Genomic DNA, 17,499 nt, shown 5'->3' with positions numbered 1-17,499 from the left:
GTTACTCTCCTGGGTGTGAATTCAGGGTAGAGGAGATACTTGTGTTTATTCTGAAATCTGGTCTTTAAGATCTCCTCTCCACTGGACACGATGAACCTATTGATGGTTAACTTTTAGAGTAGAGTCTTCTCTTTGACTTAAGGAAGGCACAAATAATATTGTTTCAGTGTCTTTCAGGGAGGCTAAGAAGAAAAAATTCTGTTTCTACCTAATTTTGTTATACTCCCTCCACTGAAAATGTTTATGCAGTTTTGAGCTATAGGACAGAGTTGTTCCTCAGGCTTTCCAGGATTCTTTGCAAACAAGAATAAAAAAGGCTTTGTGGAGGGAAGGCAACCAAATGGTCTCAAGTGTAGTCAGGTGATGACTCCAGGTGTCACATCAGTTCAGGGTAGCTTAGCAGTGTTATAAACACATAGGTAGAACAATGCAGCCAGAGGCAGCTTCTCCATGGATGATGAGGAAAAGGAGGATGGTCATTTATTTAAAACTTATGGATAAGTGGAGACTTAGAATTGCTAGTGGAGACTTAGAATTGCTAGTGGAGACTTAGAATTGCTAGTTTCCCAGTAGTCGGCTAACCACTGCGATGTAGCTTCATTAGCTTCATAAGCACTAGGTTTTGTTTTGTTTTGCTGTTCATGAATGCTCTCTGGAATTCCTTAGGTTCTTGAACATTTAGTTCAATTTGGTACCACTAGTTAATTTTCTCCTGGAAAGAAAGGCGTGCATACAGTTAGTACACATAGCACAAATCTCATCAAAGCCAGACCTATGCCGGGCCCTGGGGATATAAGAATAAAAAAAAAAAAAAAAGCATTACTTACCCTCTGAAGAGTGACTTATAGTAGCCTGGGGCCCTGTCACTTTGAAAGAAGATGATTTTACACATTGGAGAGGAGAACATACGCATTGTTTTTCACAGAAATTTTAGTCAGAGGCCACATGCTAAAGACTTAACTTTTTTTGTTTGTTTTGTTTTTTGAGACAGAATCTCGCACTGTGACCCATGCTGGAGTGCAGTGGCATGATCTTGTCTCACTGCAACCTCTGTCTCCCAGGCTCAAACAATTTTCCTGCCTTAGCCTCCCGAGTAGCTGGGATTACAGGCGCCTGCCATCAAGCCCAGCTAATTTTTTTTGTGTGTGTTTTTAGTGGAGAAGTGGTTTCACCATGTTGGCTAGGCTGGTCTGGAACTGCCTACCTCGAGTGATCTGCCCGCCTCAGCCTTCCAAAGTGCTAGGATTACAGGCAAAGGCCACTGTGCCCAGCTGACTTGATCATTTTTAATGACATTTGCCCCTTACTCACAAACCCACAGGATTATCAACTGTCCTAGTTGGGTGCAAGGGCTGTATCAGTAGGAAAGACAGACCAATCACATACCTTCACCTTGTTTTTTTTTTTTTTCTGAAAAAATTTTTGGTAAGATACCCAAATTAGAAAAATAAAACTGAAAACTCATGATATCATATAGTATGAGGGCTGCTAAGATCATTTAAAACCATAGAATTATAAAATCTTGGACTTGGGAGGGAACTTGTTGACCCTCTAAGGATCCAGAGACTCCCCAGCCAAGACCCCATAAGGGCCTCTAAAGACAGGTGGGTTATATGCAGAGAATGAAAATACCTGGAGATCATTTAGTTTTCAGTCTCAGCACTATTGACATTTGGGGCCAGATAATTATTTGTTGTGGGGGCTGTCCTGTGCGTTGTAGAATGCTTAGCTGCATCCCCAGCCTTTACCCACAGATGCTGGGTACGATAACTAAAACTGCCTGCAGATACTGCCAGGCGGCCCCAAGTTGGGGCGAGTGGGGAATAAAATTGCCCCTGGTTGGGACTACTGCTTTATGACAACACAGGGTTAGTAGAGTAATCTAACACTCATGATCAATCTTTTTCAATTGGTTGGAATCCTATCACTCAGAAGCTCTAGTTCATTCGTTTGTTCCTTCCTTCATTCAACACATATTTCTGAGTACCTGTTGAGTACACTGAGTGTTCCCGGGGCTGAAGATCCCAATGTGAGCCAGACAGATCTAGACTCCTTCTTAGAGTACTTGTGTTCTGGTGGGAAGAAAAGACCACAGACAAACAAGGGTCATGCCAATAGTGAAGGAAATAAAGTAGTGTATTGCAGTAGAGAGAAACTGTGTGTGTGGGTTGGTGTTGTGAGTAGGGGTTTCAATTTTATAGATTTTGTAGGGGTTGGGAGTGGTGGCTAACTTTAGATAGAGTTATCAAGGAAAGCCCCTGGATTTAATTTAATTTAATTTATAAGAAGGCAGTCACATGAAGGTTGGCATTTATATGTCTCTGAATAATAAAATGTAAGGGAACGAATTTAATCAGGAAAAAAAATCTTACAAAATATGAGAGGAAAATCTTGTAAAACAGGTCCTTTGTACAAAAAGGTTGAACATCATGATCTAATCTCTTCATTTAGCAAAATGATCAAAGTAAGGGCCTAAAAAGACTTGTTCTCAAGGTGAAGATGGCAGGCAGAGACATCATACCTACTGTCACTTTTTGGTTTTAGTGACCTGAGAACAAATTCCTTAATTGACTGGATAGGCATTTCTGTATGCCTTTTTTTGTTTGTTTGTCTTTTGTTTTTTAAATAGCTCAACAGTGGATATGCTGAAAAACCTAACTTTGTTGGGCAAAAGTGGGATTTATCATTAAGGATTTATGGAATGTGAGGCTTGGCTCCTTAACTGAGCACTGTAGTGTTTTCACCTGGTAATAAAGTCTACTGTTGTGTTGGTGGACAAATGTCTAAGCTTTCCGCTTGGTTCTTGGGATGTAGGAATTTTTAGGAATAAACTTACTTACTAAAAGTATATTGCGGATTGCAAGAGAAAAGAAATTTCTTAGCTTTCATTTTTAGAAAATTTCTAATTTGCGGGTATATTCCAGTCCCATATAGAAACACATATGATGTTTTTCCTGCTATAAGGTTGCATTAATTTGTTGAAGCAAGGGTAGGAAAACTAATGGATCTGAGTGAGCCAGTTGGTTATTTTGATAAGGGAGAAGGACAGCCTTCTATTGGCTTCTGCTACAGGTAGAAGTCAAGAGGAGGTAAAAAAAAAAATCACAGTCCCCTTGAGTAGGAGGACTTGAAAGCATGTATGGTCTACATAGGCCTCAGGCACTGTTTGCCTTTTCAGAAAGTAGGCAGTTTAGGACTTTATCCTCACAGGGTAGCTATATTAGAAACCATGGTTTGGAGAAAGACACACAGACAGACAGATTCAAGTGCCAGGCTTAGGTAATCAGTTTTGTCTGCTATAAGAAAATAGACTGGAAGGGTTATTACATCAGGGGCTGCCACTGATGGAGGCAGGCTCAGAATCATTCTCATCTAAAGGAAGTGAATTGTCTGAATTTTTTAAGCAAATGATGAGCACAGAAAAGTGAGCAAGTCTCGGGGAGATTAGATTGAGATTTTCCCCAGATAAAAGATGTTATTTCAGCAAAACTTCCTCACACCCGCCACAAGTCAATGGCCATATATCATTGTTTTTCTTTGCATAGTAATAGAAAACAAGGTAAGTTGTTAAAAATGGTTCCTGGATTCATTCACTGAATCTGTAGAATTGAGACTTGGTATGTTTAGCTGAATCTTGTGAGCCAGGAACACTTGGGGCCATGAAGACACACCCAAGGCCCAAGGTCAGTCAGGCTGACCAGCCCCCAGGGAAAGTTCTCAATTCACATCTTGGTCTTTCATGATGTGGAAGATGACTTTTACTGCAGCTTCTGCTTACTCTGCGTCTTAATCAGTTCTGTAATGAAGACCCAGCAGCATATCTGCAACTTCCCTTTAATTTTACAATTTTTATAATGAGAGTTCTTGTGTGAAAAGTGTTGGTAGAAACCCAGCCAGCATTCTGAAGAGTCGATAAAGCAACACCGTGATTTTCTGTCTCTGCTGTTTGGGCGAGGTTTAGCTCTGGAGGGAAGAAATCAGTTATCTCTTGTTCTAAGTACAAGGGCAAGAACAGCTGCAGTTTCCAAGGAACTTCCTGGTGAACCCATGACATTTCAGAGAATTCCTCAATACTTATTATTTCTCACTTACTCATTCTTAGGACACCAAGAATGGGTTCCCATCATTGGAAAGGACATGATGAGCTGGAATCTCATTTATCATGGTTGCATTTTGAGAATTTCAGTGAGGGGGAGGCATCTTCATTTTGTTTTGTTTTGTTTCTAAACCACATCTCAAGAAAATTGTCAAGACGCTTCTCAGAATTAGAATTATCCAGTGAACTGCAAGTTCCCCTTTACAGACAATGAAGTCTAAAGCTACTGAGATATCAGCCTGCTTCCTCCCTTTCTTTTCTTGTCCCTTCTCTCCTTTTATCTCCTTATTCAAATCACACGCTTCCTTTTCTACGGACAGGAGAGCTGGCAGACTGCCTATTGGCCTGTTGGCCTCAATTAGCCTTATATCATTGCAAAGGAATGCATGAATTCTCCAGAAGGTATGTAGTATCTCTTTCTGTATGAGACACTCACTACCTGCTTTCATAACAAGTCACTCAGTCAGAATCACTTCTTATTTACATATCCAACATTTTTAGCCACTTGGATTACATCCCTAGATGCTCATTTCATTTTAATGATGATCCCAAAGGTATCTATTAAGAAATAGTACTCCAGCATACTCTGTAGTACTTGAAAACTTTGTGCAGGAGAGCGAACCTAAAATAAAAAGTAACCTGAAGGCTAGCATCCTTGGCCAGTAGGTGACTGGGTTATTAATCTGCAAATTGCCTGCTTCAGACTTTGTGCTTATGTACAAGGTCCCACAGATGGACCAGGCCAACTGTATACAACAGAGGCCACATGCATTGGCAGGACTTGGTCTCATGGTATTTCCCTGCTACTATTTAAATTCAGTCTCATATTAGGGGTTACATATGTGATTGCAAATTAATCCTTTCTCTTCTGAAAATTTGGTTTTGAAGAACAGCTGTGTCTCCCTTCTGAATTCCTTAATTATTTATCCTCCCTGATATGTTAAACCTTTCATTAGTGTGGTGAATTGCCAAGAGTACACAGAACTGCTTAGATCATGTAGCAAACAGTATAAACATTTGATAGGACATTTGAAGACCACATGGTGAGCCAGAATCTATAATAGTACCAAATGCTATGGGATTGTTGGAGGTAGCTTGTTGTTGGAAGTTGCTTGTTGGTTTATTTTGCTGGTTTATTATTTATTTTATTTTATTTTATTTTATTTTTTTGAGACGGAGTCTCACTGTGCCACCCAGGCTGGAGTGCAGTGGCATGATCTTGGCTCACTGCAACCTTCGTCTCCCGGGTTCAAGCAATTCTCTGCCTCAGCCTCCCAAGTAGCTGGGATTACAGACGCCCGCCACCACACTCAGCTAATTTTTTTTTTATTTTTAGTAGAGACAGGGTTTCACCATCTTGGCCAGACTGGTCTTGAACTCCTGACCTCGTGATCTACCCGCCTCGGCCTCCCAAAGTGCTGGGATTACAGGTGTGAGCCACTGCGCCTGGCCTGCTGGTTTATTTTTTTACACTCTAACATGGAGATAGTACCTATGTCATTTGTATTTATTCAGAAAAGAACTGATTCTGCCCCACTCTTGTTAAATTTGAAGGGCATATGCCCATATATGAGTTAAAATTAAATCAAGAAAATTAATTACATATATATGTATGTAATTATATATGTAATTATGTGTGTGTGCATATATATATATTTGGACATTCTGTATTTGCATTTGTAGTTTTGATTCCATAACTACTGTTCCTGAAAGAGATTTCACCTCAACTTTTCAGTTCATTACTCTTTGGAAAGATGCTTTAAATGATTATTAAATTATTAGAACTTCCACTTCAGCCTTAACAAGTGTAAATGATTAGTAGTGATACAGAACTCCCCTTGTTGCTAAGAATAGCAACCCAACATTTACAAGTTTACTAGTACCTTTTTATAAAAAGAAATCATTTTTCATCTTAAGGTCCTAGGGTTTGCAATTAAAAATACTAACTTCCCAATACACATCACAACTCTTTGACCTCAGCATATCAACAGTTTCTGATCTGCAAATATAGTTTTTAGAATGATCTTTAGTTTCTTGATTTTTCTGTTTTTCTAGCTGAACTATTCCAGAATTTATGTCTTCTATTACCTGTCCTTGGATAATTGGTTTTTCCATTCATAAGAAAGAAAACTAAGAAAAGTTCAAACAACAGGTGCTAATGAGAGCTTTTTATTAGAATTATGATTGAGGAGAACTGGGAAGTTTAGTGTCTTATAAATGAAACTAGGTTTCTGGAGTGGACAGAGGAAAAGCACCTTATGGTGTTTCTGGTTCTATTTCTCAAAGGCTTTGAAGGTTATAATTAGTTGCTACTGAATCACATGGCTGTGGTGCTTCACAGCTTTATTTCTGGGCTGCAGTCCTTCAGTCAGAGAACAGGTTAGATCCAGGCAAGGCCTATGCCTTTTAATTTGATCACTTCCTGAAGACAGCTGGGATTTTGACTTGAGGACCACATTTATGCTCCTGGGCCCTCAAACTAAAGAGCAGTGTTTGCCAAGCTGACCTGGACCAAGTGATGGTGGCGGGCCTGAAGAATGCTACACAATGTCAACACCTGCCCGCTCCAGTTACGTCTGAGCAGTGAGTTGGAAGGATGGACGATGAAGCTGTGGTTTGTCTCCTTCCTCCTTCACAAGAGGGAAAACTGAGGCATATTGGATCCCTGGAATTCTGAGCACAGAAAGTAGGTGGGCAGGTGGTATAAACTAAAATTGGTGTTCTTAAGATTGAAAATGAGCAGGCTTTGTCCATAATTTACTTTTTCTCATTTCTGTATATATGTTTCAAATCTTTGACATCATCTCTGGATGTTCTTTATATCTTCAAGAATTTGTGGAACATAAACAATTGGATTTTGGGTTTCCCCGTCAAAACCCCACATTTTGAAATCCTCAAACTATAAATGCAAACTGAACAAATCAGCAACGAGTAAGTAGTACTAAAGGCAGTGACTAATTAGGATCGTCTAGGGGGTTTCATATTAGGAGCACCAGTCACATTAGGTGCCAGTTACTGTAGAATGAATCTGTGTTCACCTTGCAGGGATCGTGATGGGTGGTGTTTAAAGTCTAGGCATCTGAGGCCTATTTGACCTTGAAGGACCTGGACATATATCTGGGGTAGAAGACAGGGTGCTTGTTCGATTTGCAGATTCATCTCAAGACCTTTTGAAATAGACTCTTTTTAGTTAGTTCAGAAACTTCCTCTTTTACTTTTGATTTTGCTGATTTTGGTGAGAAAAAATATTGCTCATTTCATCATCATAGTATTATTAAATGAAGTAAGTAGATATGAGATCAAAGCTTTTAACTTAAAATCATAATTTTATAGCAGATCAGTGACTAGGTTAGCCTCTTAGGGTTGTTGCTCTTCGGGATTGATGAAATAGATATGCAGAGCTTATTTCTCGCCTTTTTTTTTTTTCTCGGTTGTGGTTTCTTAGAGGATTACCATCTGCTGCAAAAACATGAATGGGTCATCCTCATGTCCATTGTGTTTTTGTCTCCGTCCTTCCCTACTCCCTTCTCCTCCACTTGCTGTCACTTTTTGCACATGTGCCCATGTACCATCTCATAAACATATCAAGTTTCTCTCTCTTTGATTGGGCCATGCCAGCAACTTCTGTTTTCTTCTTCTGTCAGCGTCTTCAGGAGAAATGTGTACACAAAGGCAAGATGGCTTTCAAAGTAGGCTATATCCTCCTTTCAGTACTTGGTGCAGACCTGAAATTGAAGGCCATTCAGCTCTGCCTGATGCTGGTTCTCTCAGTGGCCTGGAGATTAACCTCTTCTAAGGCTCTGAGCTATTTTTGAGGCAGAGGCTGCAACAACATGAAAGCTAGAACCCATTAGGAAATCACTTTCATCATCTCTTCTTTTTCCAAATCAGTGGCTCTTTTTCTGATCTCATAACCCTTTAATCTCCTTTGTAGCAGAACAAGGAGACTTAGTTTATGTTTGTGTTCAGTGCAGTTAGCATCCTTGATAATAGCTTCAGAAGACACCAAGATATTAGAGAACTACACAGAGAGATGAATTTCATCTCTAGGTGAATGACTTAATGCCGAAGGTGCCCTGCTTTCCTTCTGCAGAGCCGTAACTTTTGTTGATGTTGTGCAAATCAGGCTCAAACTTTCCAAAAGACACACAGCAGAAAGCCTTTTGTTGCATTATTTCTAAAGGCTTGAAGTTTTGAAGGGAAGAGATTTTGTTTTCCTCTCTGCTACACAATGGAGCTTTCAGAGAACCTCCTTTAAAAGGAATAGCTACAGCCTTTGTGTTGAAGGGTGTGTCTGTTGGCAGGGTCTGCTGATGCAGACAGACTGGCTGGTGATTAACAAAGGTCATTAGACTTTGGAATCTGGCAAGCAGAGTCGGATGGTATGTCTTCTGTGTGTGGAAGGACGACTTCCAAGAAGTCAAGGCATTCTGGAGGTCCCCCTGCTGCACCCCTAAATCCTGGTGTAGAACAGGATCTGGCCCAGGGTCATCCTCCTCTGACCAGGGCTCTGCTGGGACTAACAAACCAGCATATCAATCATGGAATAAAAGAACCTTTGGAGATCTTGGTGAATGACATTTGAGGAGGAGAAAGGTGCTGTTTTTCGAAGAGAAATGAAAACAGTTAATTCTTTGTTGGGAAGAGAAGAGCATAGGAGGAGCCCAGCCTGCTCTTCTAGCATTCATTTCTGATTGTTAGCCTAGCAGAATCCAGGAGAAGCCATGTTGTGCACGGAGGAGAAGCTCTGAGCTAAAATGGCTGCCCCTAAAGCTCAGAGGACTAGGGCAGCTTAGTGAGTCTTAGAGCTTCAGTGACGCAGGAGCTCATATCTCTTGAAAGTGTGATAAACACATTCAGCAGAGCTGTGGCTTGTTTGGCTGAGATGAAAGGACTAAGCTTGGGGGATGGGGAGTGCACACTGGATGATCTGCTTTTTTCTGTGAAGTGTTCTAAATGCAGGAGTTGTCTGCACCATGGAAAAATTTGTTTTCAGGTCTAATGGACTGTGCGAAAGGAGAAGTGGGGTGGGGCCTCAGTGACTGCTGTAATTTGATCCAGAGCTGATAGCAACCTCTTCCACACAATTTGGGTTGTTGCTTAGACATAAAAGCTTGTGTATCTGGAATATTGAGACTTAGCTGAAAAGAGTCTGGTGCACAGTTCAATGTTTATTGAAAAAGGATAAATTGCTGGGTGAAAGAAGAGGAGGTAAATATCTGTGGCTCACTCTGCAAGCTCAGTCTGTCCAGAACTGGACTCGCCAGAAGTTATTTTAGCATGCGATCAGGAGGAGCATTCTTTGATAGAAAATCCTTGTGTGATGGCTCCTTTCACTACATTAATATATTATTACTGGACCTTTTTCTTCCTGCAGAAATAATTTATCTTTTACAGTAAAAGTATAGAGTATTACATCATAAAATACATTGGCTACAGTGTTAGTTCTTGGACATCTGGTTCTAGATTACAGTGACTCAGTAGAGTTTGTGATGATCTTAATGAAGTAACTTACTCATTAAGACAATAACAGGGTATCTCAACATAGAATATGCATTAAGATAGGAAGGACTTCACCTTTGTAATATATTTTTGACTTCTTGATGGTGGGACCCTCCATTGAGTTAGTGTGTAGCTTTCTGTATATTTCAGTCACACAGTAAATAGCAGAATGAAAGTAGCTGGGCAAGTTTTGATTTATTCCATGGCAGGTTCACAGCTTTTTGCATCCAGGTATGCACTTCATGTTTGTAAAGGAAAGAAGTGGAAAAAGATAAAGTCATGACTTAGAAGCCCTTCTTCAAAAATGCAAGTTTCTGTTGTCTTCATGCAAATTGAGGTGCCAAGGTGCAACTTTAAACAGAAACTGGATTGTCATCCAAAGTTGGTTGTTTGAAAACCTCATGAGAAGTATTTTATGACCTAATTAGATTGAAGAAGCTGTTAGGTTATAATTGGTAGGTAGTAAAAGAGCAAATAGTCATTTAGCTCGTGGAAAAAAAAAAAAACCCACAACTAAACTATTTGGAGAAGGGAGGAAAGAGAGGTGTACCCCAATATTAGCAAAGTTATTAAAATAAGAAAAGCTACAGTAAAAATGCCCTACCTCAACTCTGAAGATTTAAATACTATTTCACTATTTGGTGATAAAACACCAAGGTAATAATAACTAAATAAACAGCTAATGAAGGTTGAAATTTTCCCTTTCTTCTGTGTGGACATCCTCTTCTTTTGAGATGGCTCCAATTTAAAAAGAAAATGAGTCCAAGGCAGAGCCAAAGCCAACATTAAGTTACCAAGAAATTTGGATTCAGTGGAAAAGCTCAGAAACTTCTAAAACTTTTGAAGTACTAAACGTTTCCTTGACAAATGGCATTGGAAGACATATCATGCTAGAAAATGTTTATCTGGTGTTTTTCCTTCTTTGAAATTATGAGGTTAAGGACATCATCTCCATTATGTCTGATTGCCTCTCTTTAGCCAATGTTCCAATTGGCAAAGTCCAATAAGAAATCTACTGATACTGGAATTTTTTCCCATTAATGGGTATATAGCCCCATCAGCTCGAGGTATGCAATTAGTGCATTCCTTAAGATGTTTTGTTCTGACTTCTGCCACAGGTTCCTAATGTGAGAGGGTAGACTCAGATCATGGAGGTGCTTCAGTGTGATGGCTGTGATTTCAGAGCCCCATCTTATGAAGATCTCAAGGCACACATTCAGGATGTCCACACGGCATTTCTGCAGCCAACTGATGTTGCTGAGGACAATGTGAATGAGCCACGATGCGGGTCCATGAATGCCAGTAATCAGACAGAGGTGGAGTTTTCTTCTATAAAGGATGAATTTGCCATTGCAGAAGATTTATCAGGTAAATCTGTACTAAACTTGGCACAGCCGATGTATTTTAATTGCTCTTGTTTCCTTTTAGCCTATAGCCATGGTTCTTAATATATGTGGCTTTTGCAGAATTTCTTGTGCTTTGCTAGCCATTTTTGTGGTTTGGGCATCATGTATCTCTTCTTGAGTATCTTAGGTGGTTATCCTTTCAAAAGCTTCCTCATATATCCTACCTTTTAATTTGAAGAACAAGGTAGTAGCTTGGAAAGTTCTAGAAAAAGTAGTACAATTTATGAAACTTGTATTTTTATAGCTATGTGGCTCATTTATGGAGATGAGGAGAATACCTAAAGCTTTACCCTGCATCTTTATCCATTAGAAGGTGCAGTACGGGTATCTTCATTGATGCTTTGTGAATACTCTTCAAGGCCTCATCTTGACACTTCAGGCCTTTTGCATGTGATGTTTAGTAATGAAGAATAATTGGAATGATACTGATTTGCATGATTAGATATCTTAATTGTCTTTTGCTTTGTCACTTTCCTTATGCTTTTTCTTTAGGTCAAAATGCAACTGCATTGGGGACCGGAGGTTACTATGGCCACAGTCCAGGATATTATGGTCATCATATTGCCGCTAATCCCAAACCAACAAACAAGTTTTTTCAATGCAAGTTCTGCGTACGCTACTTCAGGTCAAAAAACCTCCTCATAGAACACACTAGAAAGGTCCATGGAGCTCAAGCTGAAGGGAGTTCGTCAGGACCCCCTGTCCCGGGATCCTTAAATTATAATATCATGATGCACGAGGGATTTGGAAAGGTCTTCTCTTGCCAGTTTTGCACATATAAGTCACCAAGAAGGGCAAGAATAATTAAGCATCAGAAGATGTATCACAAAAACAATTTGAAGGAGACCACCGCTCCCCCGCCTGCTCCTGCTCCAATGCCAGACCCTGTGGTTCCGCCCGTATCCCTGCAGGACCCCTGCAAGGAACTGCCAGCAGAGGTTGTGGAGCGCAGCATCTTAGAGTCTATGGTCAAGCCTTTGACCAAATCTCGAGGCAACTTTTGTTGTGAGTGGTGCAGCTACCAGACCCCCCGTCGAGAACGCTGGTGTGACCACATGATGAAGAAACACCGCAGTATGGTCAAGATCCTTTCCAGTCTCAGACAGCAACAAGAAGGAACTAATCTACCCGATGTGCCGAACAAGAGTGCCCCCAGCCCCACTTCCAACTCCACCTATCTGACCATGAATGCTGCAAGCCGGGAGATACCCAATACTACCGTCTCCAACTTCAGGGGCTCCATGGGCAACTCCATCATGAGACCCAATTCTTCTTCAGCTTCCAAGTTTTCGCCCATGTCTTATCCTCAGATGAAGCCGAAGTCACCTCACAATTCTGGTCTAGTTAACTTGGCAGAGAGATCCCGTTATGGAATGACTGACATGACCAATTCTTCTGCTGACCTGGAAACTAATAGCATGCTAAATGACTCTAGTTCTGATGAAGAGTTAAATGAAATAGACAGTGAGAATGGTTTAAGTGTTATGGATCACCAGACATCAGGCCTGTCTGCAGAGCAGCTGATGGGCTCAGATGGCAACAAATTATTGGAGACCAAGGGGATTCCGTTTAGAAGATTCATGAATAGGTTCCAGTGCCCCTTTTGTCCTTTCCTCACCATGCATCGACGTAGCATCTCTCGTCACATAGAAAATATCCACTTATCTGGAAAGACAGCTGTCTACAAATGTGACGAATGTCCGTTTACTTGCAAGAGCTCGTTGAAACTTGGGGCTCACAAACAGTGTCACACGGGTACAACGTCAGATTGGGATGCTGTGAATTCCCAGAGTGAAAGCATTTCATCCTCACTGAATGAAGGCATGGTGTCTTATGAGAGCTCAAGCATCAATGGTAGAAAGTCAGGAGTCATGTTGGATCCCTTGCAGCAGCAACAGCCACCGCAACCACCACCACCGCCACCACCACCACCACCATCACAACCACAGCCACTGCAGCAGCCACAGCCACCACAGCTGCAGCCACCACATCAGGTGCCATCCCAGCCACAAACACAGCCACCACCAACGCAGCAGCCACAGCCACCCACACAAGCCGCACCTCTGCACCCATACAAATGCACCATGTGTAATTACTCCACCACAACTCTGAAAGGGCTAAGAGTCCATCAGCAGCATAAACATTCATTCTGTGACAACTTGCCAAAATTCGAGGGGCAGCCCTCAAGCCTACCATTGGAAAATGAGACAGACAGCCACCCCTCTTCCAGCAACACTGTGAAGAAAAGTCAGACCTCAATTCTTGGGTTGTCCTCCAAGAACAATTTTGTAGCTAAGGCCTCTAGGAAGCTCGCCAATGACTTTCCTCTAGATTTGTCACCCGTGAAGAAGAGAACCAGGATTGATGAGATAGCAAGCAACCTTCAGAGCAAAATTAACCAAACTAAACAGCAGGAAGATGCAGTGATCAATGTTGAGGATGATGAAGAGGAAGAGGAAGACAACGAAGTCGAGATAGAAGTTGAGTTGGACAGGGAGGAAGAGCCGACAGAACCCATCATAGAGGTTCCCACTTCCTTTTCTGCCCAACAGATATGGGCAAGAGATACCAGTGAGCCCCAGAAGGAGCCCAACTTCAGAAACATCACCCACGATTACAATGCCACCAATGGGGCTGAGATTGAGCTCACCCTTTCTGAAGATGAAGAGGATTATTACGGCTCCTCAACAAACTTGAAAGATCACCAAGTTTCCAATACTGCTCTGCTGAATACCCAAACTCCCATCTATGGGACCGAGCACAATAATGAAAACACAGACTTTGGTGACTCTGGAAGGCTTTACTATTGTAAACACTGTGACTTTAACAACAAATCTGCCCGGAGTGTTAGCACCCACTACCAACGAATGCACCCGTACATTAAATTCAGCTTTAGGTACATCTTGGACCCCAACGATCACAGTGCAGTGTACAGGTGCCTGGAATGCTACATTGATTACACCAACTTCGAAGATCTCCAGCAGCATTACGGTGAACACCACCCAGAAGCCATGAATGTACTCAACTTTGATCACTCGGACCTGATCTACCGGTGTCGGTTTTGTTCATACACGAGCCCGAATGTTAGAAGCCTAATGCCACATTACCAAAGAATGCATCCCACGGTGAAGATCAACAACGCGATGATATTTTCAAGCTATGTCGTGGAGCAGCAGGAAGGGCTGAATACAGAATCCCAGACCCTGAGGGAGATTCTGAATTCAGCTCCCAAGAACATGGCGACTTCCACGCCTGTGGCTCGTGGTGGTGGTTTGCCAGCTACGTTCAACAAAAACACTCCTTCCAAGACCTTTACTCCTGAATGTGAAAATCAGAAGGACCCTTTGGTCAACACTGTTGTTGTTTATGATTGTGATGTTTGTTCGTTTGCAAGCCCCAACATGCATTCTGTCTTGGTTCATTATCAGAAGAAACACCCCGAAGAAAAGGCTTCCTACTTTAGGATCCAGAAAACTATGCGAATGGTGTCTGTGGACAGGGGCTCTGCCCTTTCTCAATTATCATTTGAGGTGGGTGCTCCAATGTCTCCCAAAATGTCCAACATGGGTTCCCCACCCCCCCCACAACCCCCGCCACCAGACCTCAGTACTGAGCTTTACTACTGCAAACACTGTTCCTACAGCAATCGGTCAGTTGTGGGAGTGCTTGTCCACTACCAGAAAAGACACCCAGAAATAAAGGTTACTGCCAAATATATCAGACAGGCTCCTCCCACAGCTGCAATGATGAGAGGGGTCGAAGGGCCCCAAGGCTCCCCCCGGCCACCCGCCCCCATGCAACAGCTGAACCGAAGCAGTTCTGAGAGAGATGGCCCTCCTGTGGAGAATGAGATGTTCTTTTGCCAGCACTGTGATTATGGGAACCGGACGGTCAAAGGGGTACTCATTCATTATCAGAAGAAGCACCGGGACTTCAAGGCCAACGCAGATGTGATCCGGCAGCATACAGCCACCATTCGAAGCCTCTGCGACCGAAATCAGAAGAAGCCTGCCAGCTGCGTGCTTGTCTCTGCCTCTAACCTAGAGCGGGACAAAACGAAACTCCGAGCACTCAAATGTAGGCAGTGCTCATATACCTCCCCCTACTTCTATGCACTGAGGAAGCATATCAAGAAAGACCACCCCGCCCTGAAAGCCACAGTCACGTCCATCATGCGATGGGCATTTCTAGATGGCTTGATAGAAGCTGGCTACCACTGCGAGTGGTGCATTTACTCCCATACGGAGCCCAATGGTTTGCTCCTGCATTACCAACGGAGGCATCCAGAACACTATGTTGATTACACCTACATGGCTACTAAACTGTGGGCTGGGCCAGACCCATCCCCTCCCTCTCTCACAATGCCAGCCGAAGCCAAAACCTACAGATGCAGGGACTGTGTTTTTGAAGCTGTCTCCATCTGGGACATCACTAATCACTACCAAGCGTTCCACCCCTGGGCCATGAATGGTGATGAGTCAGTGCTGTTGGACATCATCAAGGAGAAAGATGCTGTGGAGAAGCCCATTCTTTCATCCGAAGAGTTGGCAGGCCCTGTGAATTGTGAAAACAGTATACCCACCCCTCTCCCGGAGCAGGAAGCTGAATGTCCAGAGGATGCAAGACTGTCGCCTGAGAAAAGCCTGCAGCTAGCTTCAGCCAACCCCGCCATATCCTCCACCCCATACCAGTGCACGGTATGCCAATCTGAGTATAACAACTTGCACGGTCTTCTCACCCATTATGGGAAGAAGCACCCTGGCATGAAAGTGAAGGCTGCTGACTTTGCCCAGGACATTGACATCAACCCAGGTGCCGTCTACAAATGTAGGCATTGCCCATACATCAACACCCGCATCCACGGTGTCCTGACCCACTACCAGAAGCGACATCCGTCCATCAAGGTGACCGCTGAGGACTTTGTGCACGACGTAGAGCAGTCTGCTGACATATCCCAGAACGACGTGGAGGAGACAAGCAGGATCTTCAAGCAAGGGTATGGCGCCTACCGGTGCAAACTGTGTCCGTACACGCATGGCACTTTGGAGAAACTGAAAATCCACTACGAGAAGTATCACAATCAGCCTGAATTTGATGTCTTTTCCCAGTCGCCCCCGAAGCTGCCAGTCCCCCTTGAGCCTGAGATGACCACTGAAGTGAGCCCTTCCCAAGTCTCTATCACTGAGGAGGAGGTGGGAGAGGAGCCCGTGTCCACTTCTCACTTCTCTACCTCCCACCTGGTCTCCCACACTGTGTTCCGGTGCCAGCTCTGCAAGTACTTCTGCTCCACGAGGAAGGGGATCGCCAGGCACTACCGCATCAAGCACAATAATGTCCGAGCCCAGCCGGAAGGCAAGAACAACCTCTTCAAGTGTGCCCTGTGTGCCTACACCAACCCCATCCGCAAAGGTCTGGCAGCCCACTACCAGAAGCGCCACGACATTGATGCGTATTACACTCACTGCCTGGCAGCCTCTAGGACCATCAGTGACAAGCCCAACAAAGTGATCATCCCATCCCCGCCCAAGGACGACTCCCCTCAGCTGAGCGAGGAACTCCGGCGGGCAGTGGAGAAGAAAAAGTGCTCCTTGTGCTCTTTCCAGTCGTTCAGCAAGAAGGGCATTGTGTCGCATTACATGAAACGCCACCCAGGGGTGTTCCCAAAGAAGCAGCACGCCAGCAAGTTGGGGGGCTACTTCACGGCCGTCTATGCAGATGAGCATGAGAAGCCCACGCTGATGGAAGAAGAGGAGAGAAGCAGCTTTGAGAAAGCCGAGGTGGAGGGTGAAGCTCAGGAAATCGAGTGGCTCCCGTTCCGCTGCATCAAATGCTTCAAGTTGTCCTTTAGCACTGCAGAGCTGCTGTGCATGCATTACACTGACCACCACAGTCGGGACCTAAAGAGGGACTTCATCATTCTGGGCAACGGCCCCCGCTTACAGAACTCCACCTACCAGTGTAAGCACTGTGATAGCAAACTGCAAAGCACAGCCGAGCTGACCTCACACTTGAACATTCACAATGAGGAATTCCAGAAGCGTGCCAAACGTCAGGAGAGGAGGAAACAGCTTTTGAGCAAGCAGAAATATGCAGATGGTGCTTTTGCAGATTTCAAACAAGAGAGGGTAAGGATATGTTTTGATTTCCCTTCCCCCAGGAGGCCTCTCATCACTGGTGCCCACATGCACTTCTTCGTTGCCAGCCAAACTGCTGCAGGCTTCCTAGTGACTTAGCTTGCCAGAGAGCTCAATAAGTCAATTAAACATTTCGAGCTTGATTATCTCCCATTCTGTGCTCATCCCTCTCCTTGGTCCCGTTCCCCTCCCTCCTTCCCTTTGACTCCTCCCATGGCTCCCCAGGGGAGGTTTGGGGTGGTTTCTATGTATGTCTTTCTGCCAAGTAGCTTTATCTGAAGCCTAGTTTTACAACAACGCTCGCTCTTTCCTAAGGCAGTGTGGGCTGTCTCTTGGTACCATTAGCACTTCTCAGCCATGT

At 43.4% G+C, this 17,499-nt stretch overlaps 1 protein-coding gene across 2 annotated transcripts in view; it reads left to right on the top strand.

Moving 5' to 3' along the window:
• The window catches only part of ZNF462 (zinc finger protein 462), a 151,856-nt gene that overhangs the window by 49,785 nt on the left and 84,572 nt on the right, over positions 1-17,499 (top strand). Inside the window, exons 2-3 of one of the 2 annotated variants that reach the window (XM_025360577.1) lie at positions 10,717-10,966; positions 11,497-14,534. In XM_025360577.1, the coding sequence (XP_025216362.1) occupies positions 10,747-10,966; positions 11,497-14,534 (3,258 nt within the window). In that variant the 5' untranslated portion in view covers positions 10,717-10,746. Of the gene's footprint in view, positions 1-10,716; positions 10,967-11,496; positions 17,130-17,499 lie in introns of both variants that reach the window. The other variant, XM_025360576.1, reaches the window with a different exon arrangement.

Source organism: Theropithecus gelada, chromosome 15, assembly GCF_003255815.1.
Source record: "Theropithecus gelada isolate Dixy chromosome 15, Tgel_1.0, whole genome shotgun sequence".
NCBI classification, from domain to species: Eukaryota; Metazoa; Chordata; class Mammalia; order Primates; family Cercopithecidae; genus Theropithecus; species Theropithecus gelada.
This window is presented reverse-complemented; position numbering and strand designations above follow the sequence as displayed.